Genomic DNA, 12,090 nt, shown 5'->3' on the forward strand with positions numbered 1-12,090 from the left:
TATTTTTGGTCATGCAATTTTTTTATTTCTCTTAAACATGTTACCTACAGTGGCTGGCATCTCATACAGCTAATAAAAATGATAGCAACACAATTATCACTACTGACACTGCAAATAAATTCACTTTTTATAAGCATGTAAACTTATTTATAAAATAACACTTCCAAAGATGACACAGCTGTTGTTGAAACATGGTAGATGGTTAGCTAAATAAATGAAAGCAGAATAAAATAAATGAACAGCCTAAATACATGTTTTAATCTCACTGAATTACTTTGGACTAGATGGTTTTTGCTAATGTGTGATTTTTAAGTTTATAAAATATTGTTTCAAGCTTTTATAAAACAGACATTTCTGTGACTAAATATATATTTACTCATCTCTGGTGCCTTAGTAAAATAAAATGCATAGTATACATACTGTGACTGTTTATAGAAAAATAAAACTGCATATTTTTGAAGCTATATTCACCACCACAGGAATGGTGAACTGAATTCTGTATCTCATATCTCTTTCTGATATAAAATTATTTATAATTTTAACTTCCTTAGGTTATACTGGTTAAGCGCTTGTATATACCAACAGGGATGTGTCAAGATTGTTAGGTAAGGCACCATCACCACACTACTGCAGTAGTGTCAGATATGCTACTATTTGGGTTTTAACAGGATGCTCTCTGTACTTTCTTCTGGGGAACGCCTAAGTCCCATGGTTCTGATGAACGCTCATCTACTGGGCCCCTGGCTGCCTAGTAAGGCAGTGACCCCTCAGCCCAAATCTGGGAACATGTCAATATATAGTGTGGAATGGCCTGATTACTGTTAAAAATGACAAACGTTTCAGGCTTGTGAACATCATCTACTACACTGTCATATACATTCATGCCATCTGCATCAACTGCTGGTGGCACAATATAAGACTGTTTGCCCTCAGTGTATAAGCCTGTTACTACCTCAGCCTCAAACACACAAATTAGATGGTCCATTTCACACTTTTCCTTGGTATCCTCCATTAGGTTTCTGGGGTTCCTGATAAAGTAGATGCCAGCTCCATATTTTTGTTCTGGAAATAAAAACACAAAATATGAAAATGGTAGACTCCAAAGACTGAGTTTTATTAGGATTTGCAGTGTTGTAGCCATGTCACTCTCAAGATATGTGAGACGAGATGGGTGAGGCAATATCTTTCATTGGACCAACTTCTGTTTGTGAAAGACAAGCCTTCCAGCCACACACAGCTCTTCTTCAGTTTGTCTCTTTCACCAGCAGAAGTTGGTCCAATAAAAGATACTACCTCACCCACTTTATCTCTCTTACTAGAGTGACATTTTTTTTCTCATGGCTCCAGCCCTAAATATTAGAGATGCCGCTTGATTCTGGATTGCATTTCCTATTACCTTTCACAATGCTCCATGTTGGTAAAAAAAAATTGAAGAAAGAAACATCTGCTGATACTTTTCTCTGTTCTAAATGCTGATGTCCATATTCTGCCCTCAGATACCTGCATACAATTTCCACTGACTTCAGGGAAAAAGGGTTACTAAAGTGTTCCATAACTGTTCTAGTTGTGATGCACTTGTCCATTCTATTCTTGGAGCGTGCATGTCCTGTGCACTATTATCAGAAACTTTTTCCCTCCGTAGTACCCGTTACAGCAGCTTGAGCTCCATCTGCCACTACATATCCTTGTGACCAGTAATAAAGAGCCGAGCCACCCCAACCCCTCTCGGTTAACTTCGTGCCAGAAACTCCAGTGCAGAGGGGTAGGAGGGTGAGTCATGGAATTGACATGAGCAACACTTCTCTAAGAACAACAGTTATGGAACAGGTTAGAAACTGTTTTTTCTTCTTCAAGTGATTGCACATGTGCATTCCACCTGGCTTTGGCTCGCAGGGCTCAGGCTGCAGAACTATAAAATTGCAGTGTAGACATACGGGCTTGGCTTGGGGCCAGGTTCTGAGACCCTCAAGATATGCTGGAATGAAGCGTGTATCAGCAAGACTCCAGATTGTCTGGACAAGATAGAGAATCATTTCCACTTCACCAAGTAAACAGAGCTAGTAGATGGCTTCCTACTATTTAAGAGCACATCCTGAACCTCTTTTGAACAAGACTCCTCCCAACGATCTATCCATGAGATGTCTAAGCTGTTAAATGAAATGCCTGCAAGTCTGGGTGGAGTAGGTGACCATGGGCTCGAGAAATCACATTTGGGTCCAACAGAAGCAATATCAGAGCTTTTACCAAAAGGCAGAGAAGTGTGGAGAACCAGTGCTCCTGAGGCCAACCTGGGATTACAAATATGACTTGAGCATGTTCCTGTCTGATTTTTAGCAGAACTCTGTGAATAAATGGGATTGGTGGGAAAGCATACTGGAGTTTGCCTGGCCAGGAAAGTCCATTATGGAACTCTGACTGTGACCCTGAAGGAAGCAAAAGTGCTGGCACTTCCTGTTGGTTCTTGTTGCAAAAAGGTCTACCTGGGGAGTCCCCTACAGCTGGAAAACGCACCTGGCCACATTCGGACATAGATACCATCTGGGGTAATGCAAACAATCTGCTTGTGTTGCATGCAAGCTCATTCTGCACCCTTGGAAGGTAAGAGGCTGTGAGGTTGATCAAATTGGCAATACAAAAATCCCAGAGAACTGCCTTGTGGCAGAGCTGGAATGAGAAGGCCCCTCCCTGCCTGTTGAGGCAGGACATTGCCATTGTGCTGTCTGTTAGAATACGCGCAGGCTTTTTACCTGTGATACGGAATAAGAAACCCTGACATGATAGTCAGACAGCTCTCAACCCCCTGACATTTGTGTGTAAAGACAAGTCCTTTGTGGACCACAATCCCTGCATCTGAAGGGAACCTAGATGAGCCCCCCAACCCAGAGCAGAGACATCTGTCACTAACATCAGCAAAGGCTGAGGCAGAACAAAGGAACATCTACACATACGTTTACAGGATTTGTCCCCCAGTCCAGAGAAGCTAAAACCTGAAAGAGTAAACTAACCACAAGCCTTATAGGGTGACAGCTCAGAGATAATAGGGTCCAGCCAAGTCTGTAGTTCCCTGAGGTGCAATCTGGCATGTCAGACTGAATACGTGCAAGAGGCTGCGTGCCCCAGAACCCTCATGCAATTCCATGCGGTCATAGTTGGGTAAGCCTTGACATCTAAAACAACTGATTAAGTTGTCTGCAATCTTGACCATCGAAGGAAAGCTCTGGCCTGAGTCAAGTCCAGGAGTGCCCCAATGAATTCGAACCTCTGAAAAGGGGAGAGGCTCGACATCTCAGTGTTGACTGACAGTCCCGGAGCTTTGAAAGTTGATTGGATAAGAGAGATGCTGGATAGTACCTGAACTCTGGATTGGCCTCTCACTAGTCAATCATCCAAGTAGGGATACACTTGCACACCCAATATCCTCAGAAACACAGCTACCACTGCCTTGCATTTTGTAAAAACTCTGGAAGCTGTGGACAGACCAAAGGGTAGCACTGAACTAGAAGTGAGAATGGTTCACCTGGTACCTTAAATACTTCCTGGGGCCCTGGATAGATCACCATATGGAAGTACGCCTCCTTTAAATCAAAGGCAGCATACCAGTCTCTGGGCGCCGAGGAGGGGATAATGGAAGCAAGTAAGACCATAGAACACTTTTATCTTTTTCTGTTGAGTTTATGCAGGCCTAAAATTGGTCTAGACCTCCCTTTGCTTTCAGGATAAGGAAATAGAGGGAACAAAACCTCTCTATGACACTGAGGAACTTCTTCTATGGCTCCCAACCAAAGCAGAGATTGCACATCCTAGAAAAGGAGCTCCTCGTGAGCGTAGTCCCTGAAGAAGGATATAGGGAAGGGTTGGAAGAAGGGGTAGAAATAAACTGAAGGGTGTATTCCACTTCCACAGAGCATAAGACCCATTGGTCTGAAATGACTGAGGACCAAGCACCCAGAAAGTGGGATAGATGGTTTGCAAACATGGGGAAAGGAGAGGCTGGAATTTTGGAGACTGGTATGGTGTTCTCCATCAACCCATCAAAATGTTTGTTTAATGCCCCCAGGGTGCCTAGATGAACTAGGCGCTGTTGCAGTAGAAAGGGGTGGTCTGCATCTATAACCCCTATTATTTTTCTTGTCGATGTGCAAGAATAGCATATAAGCAGGTCTGATGTAGACAAAAATGCTTTCTTTTCAAGGCCGGTTTACGTATGCCCCGCAACTTTAGAGTTGCCTTGGAATCTTTTAAACCATTAAGTTTGTCATCTGTCTACCCTGAAAATAGAGATGACCCTTCAAATGGCAGGACCTGAACTATCTGCTGGGCTTCCTGGGAAGTCCCAAAGACTGCAGCAATGAGCACATGCAGCCAAGTCCAAACCAGCTTGGAGTGATGTTCTAGCCACCAGCTTTCCTTCATCTACCAGTGAAACTTGTTTTGCATCCTCTAGTAACGTGTTCTTAAACTTTAATATTGAGGCCCAGATATTAAAGTCATAACACTCTAACAAAGCCTGTTGGACAGTGATTCTAAATTGTAGCCCAGCTGTAGAATACATTTTCCTACCAAAATGAGTCAAGTTTTTTGGTTTAGGGCTGTGGTTCTCAATCTGTGGGTCAGGCCTTCAAATGGGGGCACCAGAGCTGGCTTAGACTTTCTATGGCCCAGGGCTGAAGCCCACGCCTCACCGCCCAATGCCAAAGCCTGAGGGCTTCAGCTCTGGGTGGGGGACTCAGGTTATAGCCCCCCTGCCTGGGGCTGAAGCCCTTGGACTTCAGCTTTGCCCCCGCCCACCTGGAGCGGTGGGGCTTGGGGTCCCTTCCCCAGGGCAGTGGGGTTTGAGCAGGCTCAGGCTTCTGTCCCCTCCTCCTGGGGTTGTGTAGTATTTTTTGTTGTCAGAAGGGGGTTGCGGTGCAATGATAGCAATCGGATATGAGAGATTCACTCGGGCACTTTAAACAACTGGAGTGTGGGTCACTCACAGGCATCTTTAGTTGGGAATTGGTCCTGCTTTGAGCAGGGGGTTGGACTAGATGACCTCCTGAGGTCCCTTCCAACCCAGATATTCTATGATTCTATGATCTGCTTGGAACAAGAAAAACAAGGCTTGAACCCCCTTGACCGAGGCATTCCTTGGTGCCGAAGAAAGTACTTGAAACAGGGGAACTGAAAAATAACATTTAAACAAAAAACTTAATCACTAACCATCTACCCAAAAGAAAGGCATATGGAGAGAACTTGCTAAGGCAAGACCAAGAGATCCAGCAACCATCATAGGCGGTAAGAAGGAACTGAGGGGGATTAGGGACATCTTTGCTCTTTAGACCTGCTTGAAAGGGTGCTCAGAGGCAGAGGACGCTTCAGCCATTCCATGGAGGACTGCTGATGGGAAAAGTTTCCAAAAAACATGTGCTGGGCACGCACATACCAAGAGTGCAATGGACATGTACAGTCACTTGAAGAAGAAACTGTGGATGTTGGTATCCAAGTAAAGAATTTCTCCCATAATATTTAACTATGATTCCAGTGTATAGTGTGACAAGCAACAGTTTGTTATAGTAGACAAACTTGAGAATGTTCTGTATCTAAACACATTCTTTCCCAATCTTATTTTGCTTTGAGATAAAATTAGGCTTAAATGTTGTCCTATTTTGTCATTTATTATTTTGAGGTCAAAAGCATGTTAGGTATTTCCCAGAAACATGGAAAGGCATGGCTCCTGCTTTCTGAAGATCTTACAATCTAAGACCTGATTCTGCAATTGATAGCGCACAGGAAGATGGCTGCATACTATCACTTGTAGGACTGGGGCCTAAATTCTTATTCTTTTCATCTGTAAAAATTTCTAGAACAGAAGCTATGTGGATTGTTATGTGAGCTACAATAATAAACACCTTTAGGAAGAAAGTAAAAGAAACACCACCAAAGTCCTGCACTGTGCTTTGTGACAAATCCACTATGATAGACCCAGGCCAGTTGGGTACAGCAGAATAGCAGAAGGCAGATCTACTGGCCACTGGATTAACAGTTTTCTGTTCCCTGACTGACCAGAGCAGGGGCTGCTCCAGGCTAATGAGAACACCTGACTCTAATTAAGCTGTAAAGAGTCAGGTAAGGCCATTCAGTTAATGTGACCACCTGACTCTAATTAAGGCCCGGCTGATACTATAAAAAGGGCTCACTCCAATCAGGCAGGGGAGTCAGAGGAGAGGAAGTGTGGCTGAAGGGCTGGCTACTGAAGACACCCTAAAACATCGTTAAAGGAGCCCTAAGGTAAGGGAGAAGCAGGAGAGCTGTGGGGAAGTGGCCCAGGGAAATGTAGCAACTCTGTCAGTGAAAGGTTGGCTGCCAACAACTGCTACCATTAGGGTCCCTGGGCTGGAACCCGGAGTAGAGGGCGGGCCTGGGTTCCCCCCAACCCACCACTACAGGAACATCTCCTGGAAGGGGAAGTCAGGTCCCTGTCAGGACAGGAGGCTGAAGAGAAACTGTAGTTTTCTCACCAACCTCCTTGCAGCCTATGATGAAAAGGGCTCAGTAGACTGTAACCCTGGCCCTAGAGAGAGAAGGGCTACGTGGAGGGTCACAGTGAGCCACTGAGGCTAGCATAAACTGCCTAGAAGTGCAGGACCCACAGGAGCAAGGTCAGAGCTCTGCCACACCACCTTCTACATCACTTGACTGAAAGGCACAGTCTGTCTATTTAGACTGTAAACTCCTTAGTCCAGAGACTATATCTTCTACAGCACATTTTGTAAAGCATCAAGCTTATTGCAGAGGCTTGTTAAATGATATTCCAAGAACATTGGATGGATCTTGAATGAATGTAAAATTGCTTAATATCAGATTTGTTCACTTTTCAAGTGAAAAGATGCTGGATCTGATTCTCCACTATGTTAAGCAGTCTTCTACCACTGTAACACCATCAACTTCAGTAGATTTACACTAATGTAAAACCAATTTAATGGAATAGAGAATCAGATATGGCTTTTTTTTCCTAACTGTCAGTGCCACACTCAAGCTGGGATCTGAAAGCTGGGTTCTTTCTAACTCATACATCATCACCAGTAATAAAGATTCTGCAGTTAGATCTGCGATAACAATTCTGTTGATGATGCACAAACCAGAATGGAAACCAGCTCATTCTCCCAGTGCTGCCGGGCTCTGCTGTACGAACAGGAGTGAAAAGTGTAAAGTAAAATCTTATTGTTCTGAAGGTAAGCGGATATGACTGAACACATATAAAAAATAGATCTCTTGAGTAAGAAGGTGCCATTTTTCTGACCTAAGCTGAACTTTAATAATCAACTACTGTTTGTTTTGCTTAAAGAAGCAAAATATTCCTATCATCAAGTGCACATTCCAAGTGAAAACGCTAAACATTCAAATATCCAGTCCAGTGGTTCTCAACCTATTTACCACTGTGGACCGCATATGCAGCTCTCTCTGTGTTATGTGGTCCACATCCATACAATATACAGACTACCTGTACGGCCCTGAGGATATCACATGGGCCGCAGCTGTGTACTGATTGGGCTGCAAGCGGCCTGCAGGTTGAGAACTGCTGGTCCAATCCATACTGTTCTGTATGAAGCAATACTAGCAAACTGACACCTGGGTAGCAGAATGGCTACATTATTGTTTGGAGCAGAATTATATAAACACTATTAATGGCATGTTTCTGCAATCTTTCAACAGCATTGTAAAAAAGAAAAGCAGTAAACTACCTGGTGGAGGGGAGTATGTTCTCTGAAATCCAGCTCTGCATACCAAGCTACAGAACTGAGCAGGAACACGCTGGTACAATCTATGGCATATCTGCTTTCCAATAGTTTTTCCTTCTACACATTTTTTAATCCGTTGAAAGGCAGCTGATAAAACAGGATTATGTATTTTTTCTATCTGTAATATAAACAACAATACTATAGTATAAACAGATAGTTATAGATCCATACCATTGAAAGCACATGCTGTCACTCGTATAATTTATGGTCTTCAATCTAACAAGCATTTTTTTTTCCATTTTGAGCTAATCAGTAGTACAGTGTGCATATATCTAAAGTGTGCAATTATATCTAAAGAGTGTGCATATATCTAAAGAGGAGAAAAAGTACCATGACCCCAGTGCTTCTCATTGAAGTCAATAGGAGCACCACTGTGCCCTGTTCCAGTGATTTCTAGTGGGCGAGTTGTGTGGTACAGATGTAAGTAACAACCATAAATGTTAATAAGAGTTGCTTATGCGGTTAGGACCTGATCCAGCTAGGGGCTGAGAGAATACTGTGTCCTGAGTTCAGCGAGAGTTAAAGTTACTCAATTTATCACAAGATAAAGTCCACACTGAGAAAAGTCTTTGGACTGAATTGTGCCTTTCAGGCACAGTTCTGCATCACTGAGGATGTAGGAGGCATTGTGCCTCAGGTAAGCACCAAACTTTGGGGGAGCATGGCCACTGCAATACCTTTGAAAAGGGTGTACAGGAACATATGAGATACCATTTTGGATGGACCAGTGGTCCATCCAAACCAGGATCCTGACTATGACAAGAGCCCATACCAGATGCCTCAGGGTAAGGTGTAAGAACCGCAGTTATGGAATAGCCTGTCCATAGAAGAAGTTTCTTTCTGACCCACTCAGTTAGAGATTAGCATATGCCCTGAAGCATGCGGGTTTATGTCCCTTCGTTTGTTTTTTTTTGTTTAAGTAATCTTCTCTACTGGAACAGTGAATGATTTCATATCCATAGAACTGTACAATCCTGTTTTGCTCTTGTGGCAATTAATTCCACAGGCCAACTGTACAATGTGTAAAATAGCATTTCCTTTTATCAGATTTATATTAGCTGCCTTGCAATTTAATCCAAATATCCATTGTTCTTGTATTATGAGATGGTAAACAGAAGTCTCCGATTTACCTTCTGTACACCATTCATTATTCTGTATATCTTTATCATGTGTCCTCTGTATTATCTCCCCTCTAAATGAAATTGTCCCTGTTGCGTCAATCTCTCTTCCAATAAGACAGAGATGTCAATGCACTTGACTAAGGTCATACAGTGAGTCAGTGATAGAACTAGAAACAGAATCTAAAAATCCTGGCTTCTAGTTACCTGCTATATCCATTAGATAATGCTCCCTCCTCCCCACAGAGGACACATCTACTACAGAGACTTATATTTCTCTGTGTATATGCTGTACATCTTCAGGTTCCCTTCATGCATTAAAGTAGAGCCTGGAATCTACTACTGACTATATCAGGAGCGGAATCAGCTCTTTGATCCCTGAGAATTTGCTATAACTGAGGACTTGAGGCTGCAAAATATAAAATAAACATATAGTGCCTTCTGAAATAGTAAATGAGGATTTAACTGCATCTTTTTGAGTGATCAGCTGTAATGTTTTTTAAACAGTCCTCTTAATTGAGCAATAAATCTAGATTTCATTCACAATTTCACTAAAGTTCATTCAAGTATTATAAGGAGCCAACTGATTTTGATCTAATTCTTTTTTTAAAAGGTATCCTTCTTAATTCCATCCAGGTTCTTGTAAATGTCTGATGCCTTAAGATTCCTTCAGATTTCATTTTACCAAGGACACTCTCTTTACCTTGAGAACACGAAGCCCAGCTTTTTCAAATTGTTTTTCTCGGTCCTTGAATTCCTGGCAGTATGAGTCTACTGGAGAGATCTGGTAAAGCATTTTGGTACCCCTTGTCTTGTCTCGGAGTCTTTCTGGAGGATAATCAGTTTCCAGATGACCTGGATACAAGTAGCAGGATATTTAATAATAATTTAAGACTTTCAGCTTGTTAAACTCACTCTCAATGCAACAAAGTCAATGGAGGAGGAAGTTAATAGTTTATTTTGGTTGCTTAGGTAAGAAAGAAGAGTGTTACATATTCTCTGAAGCAAGCCATTTGGGTCATCTGCATCAAGGCTCCTCCTTTACAGACCTTTGATAAGGGCAGTGATGACTTAGGAGTTCTGCTGAGTGAGGTTAGGATACACTGTATTCTTTTGTGCTATAAGGGTCAACTGGTTATTGCCAGTGAGTCGTGAGTTTACTGCTAAATTAGTTTTAATTTTAAGATTTCTGTTTTAAAAAATATCAAGGACACTTAGGGCTTGATCCAGAGCTCACTGAAGTCCGTGAAAAAGCTTCTACTGAGTTCAATGAACTTTGGCTATGGACACTACAACACCTCTTTACACACTTGTACATTTAAATAAGATAATTATCTGTCCAGATCTAGAAATTCTTTAACTGATTCAACTTTGCTAAGGATGTTACAGCTTACATTTAAATTTGCTGAATATATTATGCTTGTTAAATCAAGTTCTATTAAAGAAACCAAATGAAAAGTCATAAACAGAAGAGACACAGGATGTATCATCTCCATTATACGTCTCTGCATTTGTGTATCTATCTTTTATACAGGGGAACCCATCTTAAATGACCAGGAAAAATGGTTGTCTAATAGGGTTGGCTTTTAACTAGAGGCCAAATAAAACTGACCTGGAAAAAGGGGATATTTCAAGGACAGAAAGTTGCCCATTGAGGTGGTATTTGGTACAGGTTTCAAATTCATTCTTACTGTAACTCCACTGAAATCAATTAATTGACTTCAGTAACTTCTACACTGAAGTCAAAGGGCCTGATTCACTCCCACCAGAGCAACTCTATCTCTAGGAAGCTGATAGCACTAGGTCTGCCACCAGGAGGGGAGTGGCAGCAAGCAACATACAAAGTATGCAGGAGCAGTTCAACAAGGGTATGCACTGATCCAATACGTCTCCCAGGGAGCCTCAGCTAGCTAGGCATTTAGGCTGCCTTTCCTAGTGGAACGCCCAGCGTGAGGACTGGCAGCAGTCATGTCCTCCTCCAACAGCAACAACCCAGTGGGATAAACTGCAACTCACTGGAATCTTGCCCAGTAAATCAACTGAAGTCAACAAACTAACACACGGTCTTTCAAGGCTTTGCATAGTGCCTATTACCATAGTATCTAAGCACACAGACTAATCTGACCCTACTGTATATTCATCATACATACAAACTGAAATACAAGCTCATCTAAATATTGGTAACACACATACATATTCTCTCCTTGATATTTGTTTTTATTCACTTAACCATACTGACCCTGTGACAACAGCAGTTCCTCTTGTTTGGCTCTATTATTCTCTTGCACATCACATAGTAAATTTTCGATCATGAACGCAGCATCAATTACAGCACCAAGAGGACCTTGAATCTCTAATCTTGCCTTTCCACCAACCACTTCTTCTGATATGGATACACCGAAACGCTGCAGACGAGACAGTTCTGCATGATCTTTTTTGCTAAGGTTAAAAATGTGATTGTTTTCGATAACGAGAAGGTGACTTTCCTGGATTTGCATTATGTTTTTGATCCACATTTTTGCTGCTTCCAGTGTTTCACCACGGTTTCCAATAAGTTCAATGGCTGGTCCAGTTTTTTTATTCTCTGTTTCAGCTTGTCTGTCAGAGCGTGACCCTGAAAGAAATACTGTTTATACAAGTGCAATTGGTAGACTGAAAAGTTCACAAGTGCTGTCACAAATTTCTGTATGCAGCTTAAGACTTTGCAGCACAAGGAAAGCTTACTGCCCCTATGGTACATTCAGAATGGGGATATTATGACAGACACGAAGGGGTAGATTTTTAAAGATATAAATGACAGTTGGGCATGTAACTCCCATTAAATTTCAATTTTGCCTTTGAAAATATCCCTGTAAGGGCCTAATTCCACTCCTATTAAAGTCAATGGCAAATTGCTCATTGATTTAAGTGGGACCAGGATTTGGCCCTAGTAATAAATACAGTTTCATCCCAGGTGTATAACATCATTACATTTTGTAGTCAAATTAAATGGTAGTTCCTTTTCTGTGAGCCATTTAGAAACTTGTTCTTAATTTTCATGTTCTTCCATATTCCTCTAACGTGTGGTTTAAGCAGAAGCTGCTATTTCAGGAGACACTGGAGATGATGAAATTAAATATTTACACAGACTGAAAACATAAATCTTGCTTTTAAGTCTCTAGTTAGGGCTGTTTTTGTGTTAAGAGACTACACTG

At 41.9% G+C, this 12,090-nt stretch overlaps 1 protein-coding gene across 6 annotated transcripts in view; it reads right to left on the reverse strand.

The window, feature by feature from the left end:
* The window catches only part of PARP9 (poly(ADP-ribose) polymerase family member 9), a 27,065-nt gene continuing 14,975 nt past the window's right edge, over positions 1 to 12,090 (reverse strand). For 4 of the 6 annotated variants that reach the window (XM_039494477.1, XM_039494483.1, XM_039494482.1 and 1 more), the window contains exons 7-10: positions 11,136 to 11,522; positions 9,600 to 9,751; positions 7,722 to 7,896; positions 1 to 1,062 (exon numbers count right to left, since the gene is read on the reverse strand). In XM_039494477.1, coding sequence (XP_039350411.1) covers positions 749 to 1,062; positions 7,722 to 7,896; positions 9,600 to 9,751; positions 11,136 to 11,522 — 1,028 coding nt within the window. In that variant the 3' untranslated portion in view covers positions 1 to 748. The remainder of the gene's footprint in view (positions 1,063 to 7,721; positions 7,897 to 9,599; positions 9,752 to 11,135; positions 11,523 to 12,090) is intronic. The other 2 variants (XM_039494478.1, XM_039494481.1) reach the window with 1 other exon arrangement.

The sequence above is a fragment of the Mauremys reevesii genome, linkage group 11 (assembly GCF_016161935.1).
Source record: "Mauremys reevesii isolate NIE-2019 linkage group 11, ASM1616193v1, whole genome shotgun sequence".
NCBI lineage: Eukaryota > Metazoa > Chordata > Testudines > Geoemydidae > Mauremys > Mauremys reevesii.